At 41.0% G+C, this 22,212-nt stretch overlaps 1 protein-coding gene across 3 annotated transcripts in view; it reads left to right on the top strand.

The window, feature by feature from the left end:
- Usp46 (ubiquitin specific peptidase 46) overlaps nucleotides 1-22,212 on the top strand; it is a 112,957-nt gene that overhangs the window by 55,976 nt on the left and 34,769 nt on the right. Inside the window, exons 8-10 of one of the 3 annotated variants that reach the window (XR_013092159.1) lie at nucleotides 3,176-3,254; nucleotides 4,278-8,010; nucleotides 9,449-9,599. Coding sequence is in view for 2 of the 3 variants with exons in the window: in XM_076864590.1 (XP_076720705.1) it covers nucleotides 3,176-3,254; nucleotides 4,278-4,379 (181 nt within the window). In the remaining variant the exon portion in view is untranslated. Of the gene's footprint in view, nucleotides 1-3,175; nucleotides 3,255-4,277; nucleotides 9,316-9,448; nucleotides 9,600-22,212 lie in introns of those variants that run through there. The other 2 variants (XM_076864590.1, XM_076864591.2) reach the window with 2 other exon arrangements.

The raw sequence follows: 22,212 nt of genomic DNA, 5'->3' as shown, positions 1-22,212 counted from the left end.
ATGATAATTGATAAAATGATAATTCAGTTGTTCTATAATAAAGGACATAATTAATAAATCTTCATTGGTAACAATGATACTTAAGGTAAATTTAAAATAAAATGGAAAAATAAAATTTATGCTATGATTTTAATTTTTAAGAAGCTAGATTACATCTACTGCATGATCTCAAAAGTTCTTTAAGATATAGAAATAAAGACTGGAAGCAAGAGGTCAGATTTAATAATTTTGTGGTATTTTGAGTGATTAAAATTCTATTCTTAAAAATGTTCTTTAGGCAATGTTAAGACTTTCCCCACATTCTGTAGTAAGGGTACAATCAGAGAACAGAGAGAGAAGGCTTCTAGAAATGGAAAAATAAAGTGTTTAGATGAAGGTTTTTTTAGGCAAATATTTTTTATCTTATAATTTGGTATAAGCATAGAAAAGTATATTGAAACACCCCCCCACCCTGTTTGCCATCTCTTTATTTTGGGGAGTGTCCTAGAGCCAGTCTTCTCTCCATCCGCCTAGGTAGTAAGTCGTGAGCAAACCATTTCCAAGAGGAGACTGTTGCAGTGTGGGGAATGGGCTGGTCCATTTTTCTCTCTGCTAGGGTGAGTGGGCTCAGAGAGTGTAGCTTTGCATATGATGTGACCTGTTTTTTTTTTTTTTCTGAGTATATTAACTTCAAGTCACTGTATATTTTTTCTTACGTCTTATGTGTCTTATGTAAGTTATATTTATTGACGGTTATGAACCAGCTTTGTGTTCTCCTGAAGAATAGCTCTAGCATCTGTTCTTCTAAAGAACAAGGACTCTACATTGTGGAGAGCTGAGGGAGGTCTTGGAGCAGGTGGAGCATGATGGGGGTGGACATTGTAGTGACGACAGTGTGGACCTTCAAGTTGTGCCAGGGAGGCTGGGGAAACGAGCATTCGGATGTGCAGGGCACATGAGCACGTTCAGTTTGGATCTCTGTGGGTACCCAGTGCTGATCCCTGGGAGCACTGGTGAGAGCAAGTCAGAGGCCCATGGAGGGCTTGGGGGACCTGTGGGAGGTTGGGTTCTGGAACCATCCCTGTCTGTAATGGGGATACAAAGGTCATAGCAGCCCTGGCAGCAAGGGGAGTTGGTACCAAGTTACACATGCTACCCACTAGGATGCTTTAAACTCCTTCCCTGAGGCAAGCTCCTTCCCACACACAGAGCAGGGCTGGCCTCACATGGGAAGTGGGTGACTTCCTGGGGTTTGAGCTACTGCCCTGTGGGTTCCATGCCAGGATCTGAAGACTGCACAGGAGCCTGCCCTCGTGGAGCATAGGGTCCAGGGGAAAGACAGATAACACAGAAGTAAGCCCACACCACCAAAATAAAACTTCTGCCAGATAAAGTACGGTTTTGATTGGTGCTCTGAGGAGTAAGTAGGGAGATGAGGGCGGGTATTGCAAGGCGCCTCTTTAGGTAAGGTGGTGGGTGACATTGATCTGGGAAGGCAATATTCAAGCACAGCCAAGGAGGGAATGGGCCAGGAATGCAATTGCGAAGGCCCAGATGGGAGAATAGGAGCCCAGCGCCCGCAGCGCAGAGGCAGAGGGAAGGAGTGTCCTGAGGAGGCCGAGAGAGACAGGAAGAATTGTTTGCAGCATTTTTGTGTTTCAAGAAGTGGAGGGATTCAGCTTTTCAACTTCAGTGGTGCATTAAAAAACAACTCTAGATTTAGAATGAAAATCCCCTTAGAATGCAAATCTCATGTAACAACACAGTAGCAGTTGTTCTTTCTACTCCTTTCACAGTGCAGAACTCCAGCCTTTCTATCTTAGCACTCATTATCATGTATTATGGTTCCTCAGCATCTTTCTAAGACTTAAATCAGATCATCCTGCTCCTCAGAATTGCTGGGTGTCTTCCTGACTCCCACAGCCCGGAGTCTGCACTCTTAGCCATGAGGCCCTGTGCTTTCTGCACCACTGCCCTTCTGCCCCTCTCTGGTTGTCTCCCCTCTGTCCTCCTGGGCCTCACTTGGCTCCAGCTGCTGGGTCTCCAGGCTCTTCCTGAACACGCCATGGCTAACTCTGCCCCAGGGCTTTGCACATGGTATTTCCCAGTCTTGAAACTTCCATCACTAGTTGCATGACTGCTCTTCCCCCATGTCCCCGTGTCCTTCAAGGAAATTTGCTTCTGCTCAAATCTCACATTATCAGAGAGACCTCCTTTCACCGCTCTTTATCAAGTAACGCCTGCCCCTCAGTCCTCACTGTCCTGTTACCCCACTGACTCTTCCTTGTGGCACTTGTCACCACTTGACATGTATTAACTGTTGGTTTGTTTATTGCCCACCGAGTGCCTCAGTCCCTTTAGGGCTGCACTAACAGCATCACAGACTGGGGAGTTTATGTGCAGTAGAGGTTTATTTGGCTCATGGCTCTGGAGGCTGGGGAGTCCAAGGCCCAGGGGCTTCATTCTGTGAGGGCCTTCTTGCCATCCTACATGGCAGAAGGCATCACCTAGAGAGGAGGGCAAGAGGGAGAGAAGGGGCTGATCTCATTTTCATAGCAAACTGCTCTCGCGATAGCAGCACCCGTTACCTTTAAAGATCCCACCTCTCAACTCTTGATGCATTGGAGGTTAAGTGTCTAATAGGACCTTTAGGAGACACATTCAAACCCTAGCACCAAGTCCTAAGAAAGTGGGACTTTGTGTTGATCACCGTTTTTCTCCCTGACAGCCAGAACAGGGCCTGGCACACAACAGGTAGACAGGAATTCTTTGTTAATACTTGCAGATCTGAAAGCCTGTTTCCCCACTGGAATCTAAGTCCTTAGAGCATATTCCCTTTGTGCATTTTGGTATTTCCCTACCAGGTGCTCCTCTATGAATTGTGGGTATAGACAAAACTATACTTTGTTCTTTTTGTTATTATTATTATTTAAGGTGGGGTCTGGCTATATTACCCAGGCCAACCTCAACTTCCTGGCCCCAAGCAGCCCTCCTGTCTCAGCCTCCTGCATAGTTGGGACTGTAGGTGCCTGCCACTGAGCCTGGCTGTACCAAGTTCTTTATCCTGATGGCCTTAGTTTTTTGTTTTTTTTTTTTTTTTTTTTCCCCCTAAGACACTGCTCATAAAGAGCAAAGTAGAGTTTTATAAAGAAATAAACGTTTACCTCGTGACTTTCTTTCATTTGTTCTTTTCCAGTGGACCTAATCGTGGGCATTATATTACTATTGTGAAAAGTCATGGCTTCTGGCTTTTGTTTGATGACGACATTGTAGAGGTTAGTATGCGGATTGTTCTCCAGTAGGCAAAGGGTACAGATGGGACTTTGGGGGGGGTGAGCATGTGTGGGTGTTTTCTAAAATAGGCCCGTTTTCCCATAATCTGACTTGAAAACTTAAATTTCTTTTAAAACTAACTTTTGCTGATCCCCATGCTCCATGGAAAGGGAGGGGAATATGGACAGTGCACTTGTTACTATTGTGTTCTTATTACCTGATGCCACAGACATGCATCTCTCCCTGTGTGTGTCACCATAAGTCACAAGATGTGTGCTTCTTGTTTCCTACCATGTCTAAATTCCTTTCAGGTACAGAGCAAATAATAGACTTCATAGTTCTATTAAAATTCTTTTTTTTTTAAATAAAAAATTTTTCTTGTTTTGATTATTGTTTAAAATATGTGTGATATTTTTCAGTCTGTTGGATCTGGAAATCTATATTACAGCAAAGCATTTCATATATTGATTTTGTTGATTTTGAACTCTACATTTAAGGACATGGTCTGTTTTAACCCACTAGGGTAACTTTTGAGTAAGTTACACTGAAAGAAATTAACTCTGGTGGTCTGAATGAAATAAAGTTACTCTCAGATCCTTCAATTTACCAGCTGAAAGACAGAACCCCTGGTTTCTTCAAAGGGTGTTTGTGGATATTTGCTGATGAATGAATAGGTGACTTTCTTCTTTAATGATTTGTAATTTGTGAATATGTCCTTCTCTCTGTGGAATTATCCATTGATTATCATAAGTTTCACACTGGATCACAAGTTCAAAGCCAGCCTTAGCAACTTAGCAAGGCCCTAAGCATCTTGGCGAGACCTTGTCTCAAAACTATGAAAAGAACTGGGGATGTGGCTCAGTAGTTAAGCACCTTTGGGTTCAATCCCTGGTACCAAAAAAAGTATCAAATTGTGATTTTATAACAACTAGTGTCTCTTGCATTTTTCTGTATGTTCCATTAGTGTTTCTTTGCCCAGAAATCAAGGTAAATAATTGTATTGTTTTATTTTTCCTTTGTTGCAGAAAATAGATGCTCAAGCTATTGAAGAATTCTATGGCCTGACGTCAGATATATCAAAAAATTCAGAATCTGGATATATTTTATTCTATCAGTCAAGAGAATAAACTTAAAGAACTGTGGGACTAATTCGAGCAGGGGAAACTGTTCAAAGCACTATTTCCCATTTCCCCTGCAGACCTCCTCCTTCCCCAGCAGCCCACTAATATCACCACTCAGTGATCTGGCTGTGTTAAACTTTCTCCCCCCTCCCTTTTTTTTTTTTACATGCAGCACTACTCTTGGTTTTATTTTGGTCTGAGGTAGAGTTAACTGCAATCAGATTGAAGTAAGATTTATATGAATAACAGTTGCTAATTTTAGGTTTGGGTGAGTGCTAAGCCACTCAGCTATGTCTGCTGAGTTACAGTGGCATTTCCTATGAATGCCATGGTCTATTTTCAGTGTTTGCTAAACTTCCTAAATGGCTTCTGGGGTTTCCTTCCAATGCATTCCTTTAACTTGTCCCTGGAAGCATTGCTACTACCCCTTTCCAGCTTATCTGCCTCTTTTCTGACAGAAGGACAGAAGAATTGGGTAGATGTTCACCTTTTAGGGCTGCAACTATAGCTTTAAGTTCGTACAAGTGGAATTGTTTAAATGTTTAAAAGTGAGTAACCTCGATACTAAAAATCATCCTCCCCGTGGCACAGGGTGACGAGGAGCTGTTCGCGGTAGCTAGTGTCTGCACCGCGCTGTGCTGACCTAGCTGTCAGAATTCCAGGGGCTAAGCAGTTCTGGAGCTCAGGGCAGGCAAAGCCAAGAGGAAGGAGTTTTTGTGGACAGTGAAAAGTTGCTTTTCTTAATCTTTCTACCAAAACCAAGTTTCAGGAAAATAACTCAATGCTATTAATTTTTAGTGACACGTTTCTTTTCTAAGGTCCTGTGAGTCGTATTTATCCTGTACCTGGCACTGCTAAGGTTTTCAAGCTCTCTTTCCAACCCTGCTGGTGTTTCGCAGTCTGTGATCTCAAGGCTGAGACACCCCGTTGACTGCCTCTGGCACATCTCTCCTTAGCCAGCCAGCTGGTCAGCATCAACGTCCTTCCGTATCTGGAGTAACAACAGCACTACACCTTCACAACCATCAGCCGCACTGTACAGCTTAATTTTTTTTAAAAACATATTCTGTCTGTTTACTGAGGCACTGGCAATCCCAGGGCAGAAACAGAGAACTCTCCCTGGAGGGAATGCTGGAGTTAGCTGAGGTATGAGGAGGGTCCACGGACGTGTTAGTGGGCAGGTGGAGGAATGGACAAGATGGCGGCGGTTTCTTTGGCTCAGACTCCTAGAATGCTTGACAAGACAGAGATTTTTGGAAGAACCTCATCTCACTATAGTTACTTTTACTTTTCACTTGTTATGTATTTATTAGAGCATTTGAGTATTGGTACCTTTTATTAAAAGGGTCAATTTGGTGTTTTTGCTGTTGGACTGGTTTTTGGTTTCCTACAAATACCATGAGTCAGAAATCACGACTTCCTTTGGGAAGTCAGTTGACTTCCATACACTTTACTATACTGTGAACATGTTATTTTGTTACCTAATCCGTCTGAGAACAAACATGCAAACTCTTGGCATAATGTGAACTAAATCTGAAATTGAAAATGTTAGTGGCCATTTTGCAACAATGAAGAGGATAGCACTTTATCTAGATGAAAACTGGATTTCTTATTTTTGAAATATCTTGAACTGTTTATTGCTCAGAACTTAAGCATGCCAACACTTCATTTGTTCATGCTTGAAGTGAAATGTTTTACTCTTCACTGGAGAAGACAAAACAGGGTGATCTTCATGTTATTGTTTTATACAAGTGATGAAAATGTACCTTGCCTTGATTAGAGGCAAATTCATGTTTATAAATATTTTGTCTTTTCTTTTCCTCCATGAAACATATGCGGTAATCACTTACCTGGGAGGTGAGTCTTTATCTTTAAGAAGAGGCTCTTTCCAATTGAAGGTGATTGATATAGGGAAAAGTGTACTATAGATAGTCCATATACTTGATTGCAAGTTACAAAGTTTAAGAAAATGATGGTTGATCTCTAATATTTGGAAGTGATTTCGTAAGAAAAAAACTATTAAAATTACCTTTGAAACAACTCTCGAATCCACTTTATTAGACAAAAAAATGTTTCAATTGGAATTCTACAGGAGTAATAAGTAGTATGACTATAGGCTCAGTACATTTATCACTTTTTTAATCTGTAAAGAATTTTTCCCAGTGATTTAATTGGAGTAATTGCTTTGAATAGACAAAGTCAGTTATAATTCAGTGTTCATGAGTACATTTTGGGAATTAAAGTATGGAAACTATTGCACAGACATTTGGATGATTGTGTGATTCAGAAAAGAGGATCAGAAGGAGACAAAACACACTTCTCTATCAACACTCCATCAGTTTCTCAAAATTTAGAGTTCTCTGGTAATTCCTCACCTCTTCCTCTTCAATAAACGAAACAAAAACTAGGCAGCTACATCCCCCCCACCCCAGTCATTTTTCTTTATGTAAAGACGATAGCATGCAAACACTTTTGTTATTTTTTATCCCCTCATTCCAGGCATCATGCAGAGAATGGTGTGGGATGCGGGAGACCATTCCAAGGTCACAGTGATAGCACAAAGGCTCAGCAATATTCCCTCCACGGCCAGGGTTTTTGTGTGTCCCCTTTCAGCAGGAGTGAGTAGGCCTGCTGCATTTCTCTAGCTGCTGGGTGTCTAAACATAAGTTACAGTGTTTTACACTTAAAAAAAAAAAAAAAAGAACTATTTGTTTTATTGGTTATTTACTAGTTTAGTGCGTAGATTATGGTACAGTATGCTAAAGTCTTTTTTTAAAAAGCAAATTTTGGTAAAATGCCGACATCCAGTCCCGTTCTATTGCTGCGTCTTCTGTTCCAAAGCAATGAGAAGTGGACTGACGTGGAGTGCAAGGAACATGATCAGGGCGTTAGTTGAATAGGAAGCCAGTCATTTGGTTTTGTGGCCTGGTATATTTTGCTTTTAAGCTGAAATGGAAAAAAATGATGAAAATGGTCCTATGCATTTATTTTCATGAATACCCTTAGTTTCATGGACAGCCTAACAGAGAACTGTGTTTCTAACTGGCACTTAGGACTTATTTTAGATATTGGAGTGTAGCTTTATTACAGATGGATTTTATCTTTAAACATTGCATTTTGATCAACTTTGTATATTCATGTGTATTAAAATACTGTGCACAAAATGTTTTGCCCTCGTTTGCTATTATTATATGGTCAAGGCATTTTTCAGCACTATTGTGATTAACTCATGTAAATGGCATGGGTCAGAGAAAACTATTTCCTATTTTTCTGCCTAATTAAATTTCTGTTTTCTAGTATTACATTAATTTATTTTTGGCTCCCATTTCTGTATAACCAAAATAGTTACTGTATTTGTGTGGCATTCACTTGATTTTGTTGCTTAAAAAGAAAAGAAAGTCTTGTCGTGTTTGTTTAAAATAATCTGTACCTTTGTTTGGTTTTTTTTTTTTTTTTATGTAACCAATTTAAGCACTTTAAGCAATAATGTCAATCTCGTGAGATTTCAATCAGTTTAACACCTTGCCTCTAAAACTGTTTGCAAAAGAATAAATAAATAAATAAAATAGGAATTCTCTTCCTAGAGAATGACATCTGGGTACTGTTACACACGTGGACCTGAAGTCCCTTTTACCAGGTGAGAATCAGTGACAGATCTTGGGTCCAGGGATTCATCCCAAACTTGATTTTCAAACAGTGGAAATGTAGAGAAGAGTCTGGTCACTGTGGTAGATAAAGTCAGTGCTACTGTCAAGGTTGAGAAAAATCAATGTTCTGGAAATAATGCTCCGTGTTTTGAGTGAGAAAGATCAGCAGAATTAATCTAGAAACTGACATCTGGGGGATGGCACATGGAGAAAAATCAGTGTATAGAATTCAGGGGTAGCTAGTTAGACATCACACTGGATTTTTTGAGATTTTATGTTACAAAATGAAAGAGCCATTCCTGAGATAAGAAAGTAGCTTTGGCCCTGGGGTTCTGTCAACCTCTGGTTTCTAGGTAGGAGTAGGGTGTGGCCCTGGGCCTGGGCTGCTTGGCCTGGGAGCTGTGGGAACCCTGAGCTGCATGCATACCACTGTCCACCCGGAAGGCCGCATGTTCAGGTCCCTGCCTGGAGGTCTCAGAGTGGAGCCTGGGGTGGGCTTCTATTCCCAGGGGTGCATGCGTGGACTGGAGGTTGTTATCTGGATACCTGCTTGGACCCAATTATGGAGGTACAACCCCACAGGCCAAGAGCAGGGACTATGCCGTTGAGTGGTAGGTTTCCTGGTTCCTGCCTGTCCTCTTGACAGGCGACACAGTTGAACTTGACTGAGCAGCAGCAGACACTTTGGGGAAAGTCTGCCAGGAAGGCCAAAGGAGAAGACCTTGGGACTGTACATTTTTTAGGCTTCATTTTCTCCACCAGTCAAATGGCATTTATAGAATAGGCCTGTCACCCCCAAGGCACCAAGGTAAAGGTGGTGTTCTTACACAGAACCTCTACCTTTCTTCCTTAGGGCCCCACTTTGTTCCCTGCCTGCTTTTTGTCTGTGCCAGCCTGCCTTCTAGCCCCTTCTATGGATGATGCAATTTTTAAATCAAGGGATAAATCCATTAGGTTGCAGCACTAGACTGAGAGCTTCGCTTTTTAATTCCTATGATAAAGGAACCAGTATGTTGACGACCTTAACCATAGATTTTATGAATCAAATATGTCATTTCTAACAAATTGTTTACTACCAAGTAATTAGAACATATTCAGACTTCCAAAATAAATCAGGGCCTGAGAGTCTTAAAGCTATGTGTCTGGTGATTTTACTGGCTTAACCACCTGTGTTTGCATTTTTAAGTGCCCATTTGATTTAAGGTGCTTTGAACCAAACATGAGGACCTTACAAGGAAATAAAAGATAACTTCTTTGTGGTTATAAGAGACCGGAGTCAGAAATGACATTGGATTTTGTAAAAAAAAGAAAAAAAATGATTTCTAATTTTGTGTCCATTTCCCATGTGATTATGGTCACAACTTTGGGATGTCATATTCAAGTTATAAATTACACAGATACATCTTGCACTTTTTCCTCTCTCGACAGTGAGCATGTAGGCTGTATGGAAGGTGGCGTGGAATTCTACAGAAGTTCTTCATGAGAAAGGAGGTTGGCAAATGTAGGTTGCAGTCCTGTTTTGTCCCCACCTCTTCATGACAGGGGGCTTGTGGATGAAAACTAAGACTTGGATCTGACTTGGCTGGAAGCAAAGTAATTTGATGGTTGAAGTTTTGTAACCAAGTCCTGTGAGCCAACTCAACTGTAATCATATTTCAGAGTCTTTCTTAATGGAACTTGCCAGAGAGAACTTTGTGTGCTGAGACAACTGAAAATAAACAAGAAAAATTTCAGAGTGAGCCTTGATACCTCACAGCACACGAGGTCTCTGCACTTAGAGTTCATCTCCAGGTTGAGAGTTGCTGTCTTTCCAATCCGAGGAGATTAGATTTTGTTTGTTTTTCATGAGTTAGGAAACCTGAGTGAAAAAGAGACTATTGGCCTTGCCCTCTTTCATAGACATTGTTTGAAATACCTTAAAAAGAAATTGCTTCTGCATATTTTTCTGTCTGGTACCTCAAAGTCCAGAGAACAATACAGCCATGTCAGCAGCCTGTTTTGTTGTCGGTTTCAACTTGGGCATAGGAGGCTATGTGGAAGGAAGGGTGAAGGCTGTAAGTTCCAGGATGTTCATTAGTTGACCTGGATTTTAAGCCACATATCATCTGAAGAATCTAATGGTTTATGAAATCTGAATTTGCTATAAAACCTGCTGTCAGATGGGAACTTGGACAGAATGTAGAAGAAAAAGGGGACATGAATCTCAGAGGGACAAGTGGAAGACAATGACTTGAAGACTTCCCACTTAGCTTCTAGCCTTGGGTATCATTGCGACAGCTGGTCCTATCTGTGCATTTGACCTTCAGGGCAAGATGGGACTTAGGCCAACCCCCTGAGTATACCCCCAGCTGATAAGAAACCTACAGATTCTTTTAAAACTTTTTAAATTGGTGCATTATAATTATCCATATCAGTGGAATTTATTGTTATTTATGCCTACGTGCGTGCAATATAATTTGGTCAGTTTCATTTCTGGTCTCCCTTGTCTTTCCTTGCCTTCTCCTTCCCTGATTCCCTTCCTCTATTCTACTGGTCTCCCTTCTATTTTGCAACCTGCAGATTTTGTGCCCTTTCTGTTGTTGCCCCTGACCTTGATCTCTGATAGAATTTTAGACACCTTCAGTACAGGTGGACATAATGCTGGGGTAGGATGCTAATAGGTGGCATTTGGTGACGGGGCCCTTCTTCCCAAGACCTCAAGGGAGATTCAGACACAACTGCAAAACAAAGATAAGCTTGCAATCGCTAGTTATTGGGATCATCCAGAACTCCTGGGGTACCACACTACACTGCTTTATCTGTTCCCATAACATCTCCCAGGCATGAAAGACAAGGCTGAAGAGAGGTGAGAAAAGGAAAAACTGCCTACAGCCTGAGCCAGCCGCTGTGACCTTGTTTTTGCCTATGTGTCAGGAACTTAGATGCTGTCAGGAACCGCCTGGCGCTCAGAGCTGGGCCATGGGTTTTCTTGCTCGACATAATCTCACAAAACACCAGCCTCAGACAAGGTCATGCTGTGACCATGATGAAATGAGACAAAAAAATATGTCCACTCCATAATCTTATCGACACATAGGCAAAAACAAGGTCACAGTATGAACCACAAGATCCAAACATGCCCCCACCCCGCCCCGCCCAGTTTGCAGTCTGAGTGACTGTTGCTGTTTGACCAATTGCCACTTTAGCTTCACCCTCATCTGGCAGATGAATTCAGGAAGATCCACAAGCAGAATTATCCCCGCTGCCTGACAGCTAGTCCTGGGCAGGGCCCTGCACCTGGACCTCTCCCTCCTTCAACCAAAGCTCCAGTCCTCTAAGTTCTAAAACTCTGTCACTGAGATGCTCACTGTTGGTGATGTGTGGCCTCTGGTTGCAATGAATACATTAAACAGTCTGTTCACTGTAGGTGTGTTCCTGGTGGTTCCTGGGTAGAAGGGAAAAGGCCTTACACATAAAAACACGTTTTGTAATGAGTGTCTTGATGCCTAAAACTGATCGACAGCAACTCCTACCCAAGGGGTTGGTAGTGTTGGTCTGGAAGCCAAGAGAGGCTTCCAGCTTTGGGGAAGTTGGACTTCTATTTCCACTAACCTATTAAATAAGGTCTGTAATGTATGGAAGCTGTCAGGAAGCACAATGGGCAGGTCACGTGGTAACCATGGACGCAGCATGATGAGAATGATAGGTTTTGTTTGCTGTTGTAGATTCCTGGCACCTCCACACCTACCTGTAGAAACCTGTGACTCAAGTGTGGAGATGGATTCAGAGCCCTTGAATCCATCAAGGTGTTAGGACCCCCATTCAAGGCAGGCCAGAGCTCTATCCATATGGAGAGTTAGTCTGTTTCAGAATTCTAAGGAAGTCCAAGTTCTGCTGGATCTTGCTATGTATGCTGAAAAACTTCAGAATCCTCAGGCTAGGGGTGGAAAGGGGAACAGTGAGAGGTGGAGAAGACAGGTGACTGCAGAGGTGACTGAGGACACAAGTTCAGGGTCTGGTGCCCTCTAGTGGAAATGACCTATAAACACCCCCTGATTTTTCTCCTGTACGAATCTGCCACCTGCAACACCAAAAAGACCTCAAATAACTCAGTCAATAAATGAGCAAAGGAACTGAACAGGCACTTCACAGAAGAAATATGAATGGTCAATAAATATGTAACAATATGTTCAACATCTCTAGCAATCAGAGAAATGAAAACTAAAACTGTACTGAGATTTCATCTCACTCCAGTCAGAATGGCAATTATCAAGAACACAAGGAACAACAAATGCTGGTCCCTGAGGGTTCATTCATATGTTGCTGGTGGGACTGCAAAACTTGGAATGGAAGCACCATTTGACCTAGTTATCTCACTCCTTGGTATATACTCAAAGGACTTAAAATCAATATACGTATGAATATGATATGTCAAGAGATTTGTAAGGTTTTGAACAACCAATAAAAAAAAAGAAAAAAAATCAATATACTACAGTGATGCAGCCACAAGAATTTTGGGGGTGGGGAGGGTGGGGTGGGGGAGTCCCAGGCATTGAACTCAGGGGCACTGAGCCACATCCCCAGCCCTATTTTGTATTTTATTTAGAGACAGGGTCTCACTGAGTTGCTTAGTGCCTTGCTTTTGCTGAGTCTGGCTTTGAACTCATGATTCTCCTGTCTCAGCCTCCCTAGCCACTGGGATTGCAGGCATGCACCACCGCACCCAGCCACATCAATATTTTAATAGGTCAACTCACAATAGCTAAGCTATGGAACCAACCTAGGTATCCTTCAACAGATGAATGGATAGAGAAACTGTGATATACGCAATAGACTATTACTCAGCCATAAAAAGAATGACTTTATGACTTTTGCTAGATCCATTGATAGATCTGAGACTATTATGCTAAGTGAAATAAGCCAATACCCCCAAACCAAAAGTCAAATGTACTCTCTGATATGTGGATGCTAACACACAAAAAGGTGTGTGGGGGGTGAAGAATAGAAGTTCATTGGATTAGACAAAGGGGAATGAAGGGAAGACGGGAATAGGAAAGACATTAGAATGAATTGGACAGAATTTTCCTATGTACATAGATGAATACACAACCAGTGAAACTCCACATCATGTACAACCACAAAAATGGGATCCTAAATAGAGTAAGTTATACTCCATGTATATATATTATGTCAAAATATATCCTATTGTCATATATTTCTGAAAAGAACAAAGTTTTAAAAATGGAAAAAACGGTTTGCATATCTTGCTTTTATTTTATTTATATACCATTATTTACTCATGGTTTTTTCCTAAGGGGAGCTGGGGGTCGGAAGAAAGTAGAACTGTATTTTTAAACTATTTTTTTATTAGAGCATTATAGTTATACATAGTTGGGTTCACCTCAACAAATTGGTACACCCATGGAATTCAGTTTCACTTCCTATTCCCCCCTCCCTCCCCCTCCCTCCTCCACTGACCTTCCTTTCCCTCTTCTATTGGTTCTTTCCACTTATACATAAAGGTGAAATTCCCTGTGGTATATTTATATGTGCACATAGCATGGTTTTTTAAAAATTCAATCTGCATTTCTTCCCCTTTCCTATCTCTCCACTCTCCTTCTCAATATCCTTCTACTCTACTGATCTTTCCTATGTCTTTATGATATCCAGTCCTCCCCCTCCTTCTTTCCTTTATTTGGCTTTAGTTCTACATATGAGAGAAAACATTTGACCCTTGAGTTTCTGAGACTGGTTTATTTCACTTAGCATGACATTCTCCATTTCCATTCATTTACCAGCAAATGCCACAATTTCATTTTTCTTTACGGCTGAATAAAACTCCATTGTGTCTGTATACCACAATTTCTTAATCCATTCATCTGTTAATGGACATCTGTTGATTCCATGGGTTTTTGTAAAAATAAAACAAAAAACCCCAAACTTGCCAATGATTATCTTGAATCCAAGCCAAGGCTGAAGTCAAATGGTTCTTCATTTTTTTGTAAAATGGGTCAGTGGAACAATGGATCTTCAAAGGGGGTGAAGGAAATTATCCCTGTGAAGAGTGTCCTGTTCACCTCTGAAGCTTTGTGCCCAGAAAGTGTTGAGTGAATCAAACACACCATATAGGCATAGGCTACAGTGCAGGAACATACATCAGAAGACAGCTGACTCCAGTTTCTATTTAGCTTCTTCAGGTTGCAAAGTAGGATGGGAAGAAAGAAAAAGAAGGAAGGAAAGAAAATGACATCTTTGAGAAATTGATGGGAGGGTCTAAATCAAAGATCTGAAAACCCTACTTTCTTATTCTGGGAGGCATAGAGAGAGAGTCCACAGCAAGTCAGCTAAGGTGACAAAGCATAATTTTAGTTCTCATACTCCTACCCAAGAGCAAATATCTGGTTTTGTTACTGTTATTCAAGTCTTGGTTACAATTCTTTGCAAGCTGTTAATTTTTGTCAACAAAAACTCTAAGACATTTCCCAAAGTAATACAGAATAGGGGCTTATTTACTGTTTTAAATTTTCTGGAAAATTAGTTTGCATTTTGGAGCACTCCCACATTATCTTGGCTAAAGACATTTATTTCAAGTTGTTTCTGCTAACTCCATACTAGAGGCCATATAATAGAACTTTATATAAAGCTCAGAATTTTTCTCTTCTCCATTTGCATAGGTGGGGGAGCTAAGTATTGGACCAAAAATCTACAGTGACATTCTGAGAACAGGAGCTGTGAAGAAGTGAATGATGGAAGTGTGAGAATATTCAATAAAGAAAATTTGCAAAGCAGAGCTCAAGAGAACAGGGAGAAATAACGTGTTATTCTTCCCCGGCATGACTTGTTAGTGAGCGACTTCTGTCACACCAAGATTTAGATGAGGCTGCCTGATGGAATTTATTTTAAAAATAGATTTCAGGAAAGGCAGATATATTTTGTTTTTTTTAAAAATCTTTTTTATTACAGGGAATTTTAAAACATGTACAAGCATGGGGAGAATATTGAGGAGTGACTCAGCTTCAGCGTTAACTACGGCCCATCTTCTTTCAGGCTGATAGGATTTTCAGATAGAATTGGAAAGTTACACAAATAACTAGGCTTCTTCTTTCAACTATTCAGGATCCCTAAACCCATGAAGGATAAAGTATGAGGTGCTAATTCAGCCCAGACTGACAAGTAGCTTTGGGGGATTATCCACTTATTTTGTCCTTCCTCTTACTTGAAGTAATACGCCATCCATGTAAATGCCGAAGTGTTTTGTGATTCAGAGATTTTACTTTTGAAATGGCCTTAACTTGTATAATGGCCAAGTAGTATGAAATATAATGATAGTGAGTCTGCAGTGCATGGGAGTGACCACAGGCATTTTGAAAATTCTAATAAAGATAATGGCTCCTCATAACTAAGATAAATTATAGAATGTGATCTTGTACACATTTAAGCGAAAGTGAAAACTTCTACAGTTGTTTGTCTTTCTCTCCTAAGTTTTCACCTAACCATCTACTCCTTCCTTTTCTAGAATTGCCCCAAAGGGGCAGGGCCAGCTCAATGTTTTGTCTGTCTGCACCCTACCTGTGATATTTTCCCTCATGGCTCGTCATCAACAGGTTTCACTGATCCATGGATTACAATAAAGAATGCTAGAGTGCAAAGGGGGTAATGGGCTGAACTTTCCAAGCTGAGATAAGGGGAAGAAGCCCTGACATCTTAGCAAGACTTGCTTGTGCCGCTTTCTCAGTGAGTACTGCCTAGAGGACAGGTGACAGTTGTCCTGGCTCTGAAGCAGGGTCACTGTGTGGTGACCCTCACAGAGGAAAGGAGATGAGAGCTCTGTTTTAGCTCTCTGAATCTTCACCTCCCTGGGAGTCTGCAGATGGCATCTCAGAGAAGCACATGGGGCTGGGCTGTGGGGGGTCTGGGCAGGAAAGAGAAAGGTGGTCTTAGCAGGCAAGGGAGAAAGAGATCCCAAGTGATCTCTTGGACTCTAATCTTCCAGAACAGACTCAGGAGCAGTACAATGGTCTTAATCAGACACACATCTGACTGCATTGGAGTCCTACTTTGACAAACTTTCATGACTTTCTGTTGCCTTCAGGTTAAAGGTCTCATATTTGGAATTTCACCTTCCACACCCCATTGTTCAAATGATCAGGGCAACCTTAATAGGACTTATGGTACATATGTATGCTATTTATTTTATTTTAGTGGATGGTATTTTAATGGCATTTTATTACGGTATATTTCCTTGATATGGGATTTTATAAAGTTTCTTAATGAGAACATTGAGACTGTTCAATGAACCAGAAACTTTGAAATCGAGGATTATATCATAGTAACAGTCTCAGCATTCAGTTTACATTTGGAAATTTGTTTTCTTAATATGGGATTTAGAAAGTTTAAGCTTACACGAGAGAGCATGGTTTCAAATGGTTTTCTGCTTTCTCTTGGGTTTCTTTTTCTTTTTCTTTTTTGTTGTTCAACAGCTGCTTTGCCATATCCAGAGATCCTTTTAAAAAGCAAAAATAGTAGGGGAACTTTCATTTTTGAGATCTTCATAAAAGTAAATTAATCTTCCAGTCTACCTCAGTCTAGGTTATCAATGAGTTAGAATTTGATTTATAACATACTTGAGTATGTTTCTTGATGATTAAGCCAAGTATATTTAAATGGTGAAATTATTAAATTTTTTAAAAATTTATTTGTTCTAATCAGTTATACATGACAGCAGAATGCTTTTTGATTCATATACAAATATAGAGCACAATTTTTTGCTTCTCTGGCTGTACACGAAGTAGGGTCATACCATTTGTGCAATCATACATGTACCTAGGGTAATGATGTCTGTCTCATTCCACCATATTTCCTATCCCCATGCCCCCTCTCCTTCCTCTCCTTTGCTCAATCCAAAGTTCCTCCATTCATCCCAGCCCTCTCTCCCCCTTATAGATCAGCATCCATGAATCAGAGAAAATATTCCATCTTTGGTTTTTTGGGATTGGCTTACATTGCTTAGCATAATACTCTACAACTCCATCCACTTAGCTGCAAATGCCATAATTTCATTCTCTTTTATTGCTGAGTAATATTCCATTGTTTATATATACCACAGTTTCTTTATCCATTCATCTTTTTTTAAGGGCATCTAAGTTGGTTCCACTTACAATAGTTTGGCTATTGTGAATTGTATTAGACCAGAGACCCTATGCCTAATAGAAGAAAAAGTAGGCCCAAATCTTCTTCAGGTCGGATTAGGCCCTGATTTCCTTAACAAGGCTCCTAAAGCACAAGAAATAAAAAGAATCAATAAATGGGATGGATTCAAATGAAAAAGCTTCTTCTCAGCAAAAGAAACAATCAATGAGGTGAAGTGAGAGCCTTCAGTATGGGAGCAAATTTTTACCCCTCACACATCAGATAGAGCACTAATCTCCAGGATAAATAAAGAACTCTAAAAACTTACCACCAAAAAACTGAACAACCCAATCAATAAATGGGCTAAGGAACTGAACAGATATTTCTCAGAAGATATACAATTGATCAACAAATATATAAAAAAAATGTTCAACATCTCTAGCAATTAGAGAAATGCAAATCAAAACTACTCTAAGATTTCATCTCACTCCATTCAGAATGGAAGTTATCAAGAATACAAGCAAAAATAAGTGTGGGTGAAGATGTAGGGGAAAAGGCACACTCATACGTTGCTGGTGGGATAGCCAATTGGTGCAACCAATCTGGAAAGCAGCATGGAGCTTCCTTAAAAAACTTGGAATGAAACAACCATTTGATCCAGCTATCCCTATCTTTGGCCTATACCCAAAGGACTTAAAATCAGCATACTATAGTAACATAGCCACATCAATGTTTATAAACAGTGAAATCCTAATGAAAAGATTTGTGGAACTCCTGAGGCAGGGTTCCGTGGAACAGAGTTTGACAACTGCCGCGTGGCATTTCAGGTCCCCGTGCTGCCCTTGAATGGCTTATTTTTTCTCTTGAGAGATGGTGTTGAGCTCATTTTAACTTCATTTCACTAGGATAGCTCTGTAGGTTGGAGAAAAGGAGGGCAAAGTGGCTCTTCTGTCCCCTTCATTTCCTGGCTTAGTGAGAGTGGGTTCTGAGCCAATACCAAGAAAAATCACCAAGTAGAACTTTGTTCTTGTGGCTTCTCCAGTCCTAGAACTGGAATGTTTCTGCCATCTCTTCCTTTAGGAACTCATGGCAGTGAACTCCCAAGGGACCATGATCCAGATGTTTTCTTCTGTCTTATCTTTCATCAAGACTTCCCCACTCAGAGTCCTTACCAGCTGTTTTCAATCTGTACTGGTGTTATGGTTTAGATATGAGGGTCCCCCAAAAGCTCGTGTGTGGACAAGGCAAGTACATTCAGAGGCAAAGTGATTAGATTATAAGAGTTGTAACCTAACCAGTGGATTAATCCACTAGTAGGGATTCACTGGGTGGTAACAATAGGCAGGTAAGGTGTGGCTGGAGGAGGGTGCTCTTAGGGTTTACATTTTGTCCCTGTGAATGTGACTCTCTCTCTGCTTCTTTGTTGCCCTGTCCTGAGCTCCTTTCCTCTGCTGCATCCTTTTGCCATGATGTTCTGCCTCACCTTGGGCCCAGAGCAATGGAGTTGGCTTCCTATGGACTAAGACCTCTGAAACTGTGAGCACCAAGTAAAATTCTTGCCAGGTCTTTTGGTCAGAGTGGCAAAAAGGCTAAGAAAACAGCTGGTAAACTAATCTAGCAGATAGGTTGACTGGACTGTTTTGCAGATATTAGTTATTCTTATTACACATATGCTGAGCAATTATTAGAAGCCCAATGGTGAGCTAAGCACTTTGCATGAGTTTTCTTGTTAGGTTCCTGCAACAATTCGATGAGATAGGTTCTTTCATGACTTCCCCCATCTAGGATTGGAAAACAAGAACGATGGGCCTTTCTGAGAATCCTTCTGGGGAGCTTTGTCGTGTGGCCACCCTGGCTACCTGGTGCGAAATCTAAACACAAACGATGAGTTGGTGTGGAACCAAGCTCTGTTCACCAGAAAGAATAGATCTCCCCCTGCCCCCCGCCAAACAACACACAAGTTAAGAGCACAGGGTTTGAAATAAAAATAACATGAATTTAAATGTTGCCTCTGTCGCTGACCAGCTGTGTGTACCTGGTCAGTCTCAGCTTCTTCTTCTGCAGAATGGGGATAATAACAGCACCTATGTCTAAGTGTTATGAGGATGAAATGAGGTAAGTATGTCAAGTATATAAGATGATGCCTGTCACTCTGAACATTCAGTGCTGGAATGTAAATGGTCATAAAGTATTAGCTGTTATTTTTGTTAGTATTGACTTGTTATTAGGGCTGAGCTAGCCGATCACAACACCAACAGTCCAATCTTCCACTTACTCACAATTTAAAACAGGAAAAAGTGAAGCTGCCTGGATTAATGGAAGGAAAGAGAAAAAGAGAGAGAAAGAGAGAGAGACACTGTGCTAAGAGGAGAAGATCAAATGGCCCAGAGAAGGGGCCACCAAATTACTACATTTGTGCATGAGTTTTCTTGTCGGGTTCCTGCAACAATTTGGTGAGATAGATTCCATATATAATAAACTATTATAATACAAAAACTCATGCAAAACTCATTGAGCTTAATTCTTTTACTCTTGGATGGTAAGCTTGCCTCTTTGCATCCTGTGAAGTCTGTTCTACAGCTCGATCTTAAAGGTAGCTATTCAGTATCTATTTTCTTTTAGAGCAATAAAATCTACCGGGTGGGTGCTGGGCATGGCTGGATGCTGCTGTGACCAACTAAGGAAAGAGAATGGGAAGAGCTCATGTCTTCAGGCCATCCTTCCTGCACTTTGGGCCCTGAGAGAAGTGTTGCCCCGGGAGCTGATTAGGCTGCTGGTGTGTAATTAAATCAGCATTTTCTCCACAAATGCTGCTTCTGCGCTCTGCAAAGACAGAGGGTCTCTAGGGGCACAAGTCTTGTTCCCAAGCAGGTGTGGGGCTCAGCCAGGGGCATCGCTGCTTACAGAGGCCCACACTCACGGGCAATGTCATCTCTTTAGGGCCTGGCGGACACTGTCAGGGCCCACAGTGATGGCAGTCTTCTGTCCATCCACTGAAGGTGCCCCAGCAGCACAGGCTGCTCCAAGTTTGTAGTAATTTGGTGGCCCCTTCTCTGGGCCATTTGATCTTCTCCTCTTGGCCTCTTTTATATGGAAATACCCTTGGTTTCCCCAGTTCCAGTCAACAAACATGTTTATCTTTTTGTTGTAAAACACTTTTGTAATATTTTTAAATTTTTTTTCTTGAGATGACGTCTTGCCATGTTGCCCAAGCTGACTTGAGCCTCGGCTCAAGCACACTCCTGCCTCAGCCTCCAGAGTAGCTGGGACTATAGGAGCATGCTGCTGCACCCAGATAAAGCACTTTGGTATTATTATTATTTTGGTACCAGGATTGAACCCAGGGTGCTTAACCATGGAGCTACATTCCTAGCCCTTTGTTATTTTTTATTTTGAGACAAGGTCTTGCTAAGTTGCTTAGGGTCTCACTAAGTTGCTGAGGTCGACTTTGAACTTGCAATCTTCCTGCCTTAGCCTTGCCACTGGGACTACAGGCATGTGCCACCATGCCTGGTAATTTGTTTGTTTTTTTTTTAAAGTAATAAAATGCTCATTGTCCATAGTTAACAAGACAATACAAAAAGAATCATTTTTTGCCATTTTTCATATATTTGGTTTTCACACACATGAAAAAACTTCACAGAACTGATACACAAATCATGATTATAGTTAAAATTTCAAAAGAAGGTAGAGTGAGCCGCAGGCACTGGCCCACACCTGTAATCCCAGCAGCTCAGGAGCCTGAGGCAGGAGGATCTCGAGTTTAAAGCCAGCCTCAGCAATTTAGCAAGGCCCTAAGCAACTCAGTGAGACCCTGTCTCTAAATACAATACAAAATAGGGCTGGGGATGTGGCTTAGTGGTCTAGTGCCCCTGAATTCAATCCCCATCATACCCCTTACCCCCAAAACTAGGTAGAATGAAAAACCAAAATTTCCCCTTTACTTCAATTACACTTTTCCCCAATCTTCCTGCCTTAGCCAAACATCAGGGACCAAACATCAGCGCCAGAGTCCAGATCTAAATGCAGGCTGTGCCCGAAGCAGTGGTTCCCAGCCTGACTATGCTTCAGAACCAGGAGGAACCCCCACCCACCCCACACCCCAAAGTAACTGCTCATGAAAGTTTGTAGAACTCCTTACAAAATTTTCTTGCATTGATACATGTATTTAAACTCAAAGATATATAAATATGTAGATATATATTTAGTTTTGATTTTGTAATAGACATCATTTTTATTCTGCTACCTGCTATTTATTTCAAAATTTTGAAAACTTTTTCATACTAGGGTTTACCCCATTTAAATAGTCACTGTGTGGACCAGGGGTGTGGCTTGCTGTTTGCTTAGCAAGCACAGGAGAGGCTCTGAGTTCAGTCTCCAGTACTTAAAAAAAAAAAAAAAAAACAAGCAAAACAAAGGTCTGTATATTATTCCATAATAAGAATATACGGCATTATTCATTTCAGGGACATAAGAACATTTAGATTTGTTTTACTATGATAAAAAAATCTTACAGTGAGTATCTTGGTACACATACCTTTGTGCGACCACATTTTTAAACTTAAAACTCTCCCCATAGCGCAGGAAGGATTTAGACTGGTAGGCTCAGAAGGTTTAGCTGTATGTAAGTGTGGAGTTAGTTCAGGGAAAGCATTTGGGAAATTGGAGGAACCCCTTAAATCTTTGGACCAAGAGCTAACAATAAAACCCTGCACGACTTGGTTTTAGGAATGCCAAAAGAGATTTCTCTTTTTAAAGTTTCACATTTATTTAATGTGCACAGCTGGAACCACCATCTAAGAATAATAATCTGAGACACAATTTTAAGATCGCCAGAAAACAGCATAATGGGTTTAATATTTGCCATTAGCTGGCACGTGGGTCTTTCCTCTCAGGCATCCAGGACACAACAGAGGCTTGAAAGTTGATAATGTGTGTTTTTCCACTGTTGCTCTTTCAGCAGGCTCTAGAATTTCCAGTTGGTCCGTGTTGTGAAACTTGTCTTTCTTCTCAAATGTTTTCCTTGGTGTGCAGTTGTTTTGCAATGGTTGCCAAAGTCACATGATATCAATTGTTAAGTGTCA

This window comes from Callospermophilus lateralis, chromosome 8 (genome assembly GCF_048772815.1).
Source record: "Callospermophilus lateralis isolate mCalLat2 chromosome 8, mCalLat2.hap1, whole genome shotgun sequence".
Taxonomy (NCBI): domain Eukaryota; kingdom Metazoa; phylum Chordata; class Mammalia; order Rodentia; family Sciuridae; genus Callospermophilus; species Callospermophilus lateralis.
This window is presented reverse-complemented; position numbering and strand designations above follow the sequence as displayed.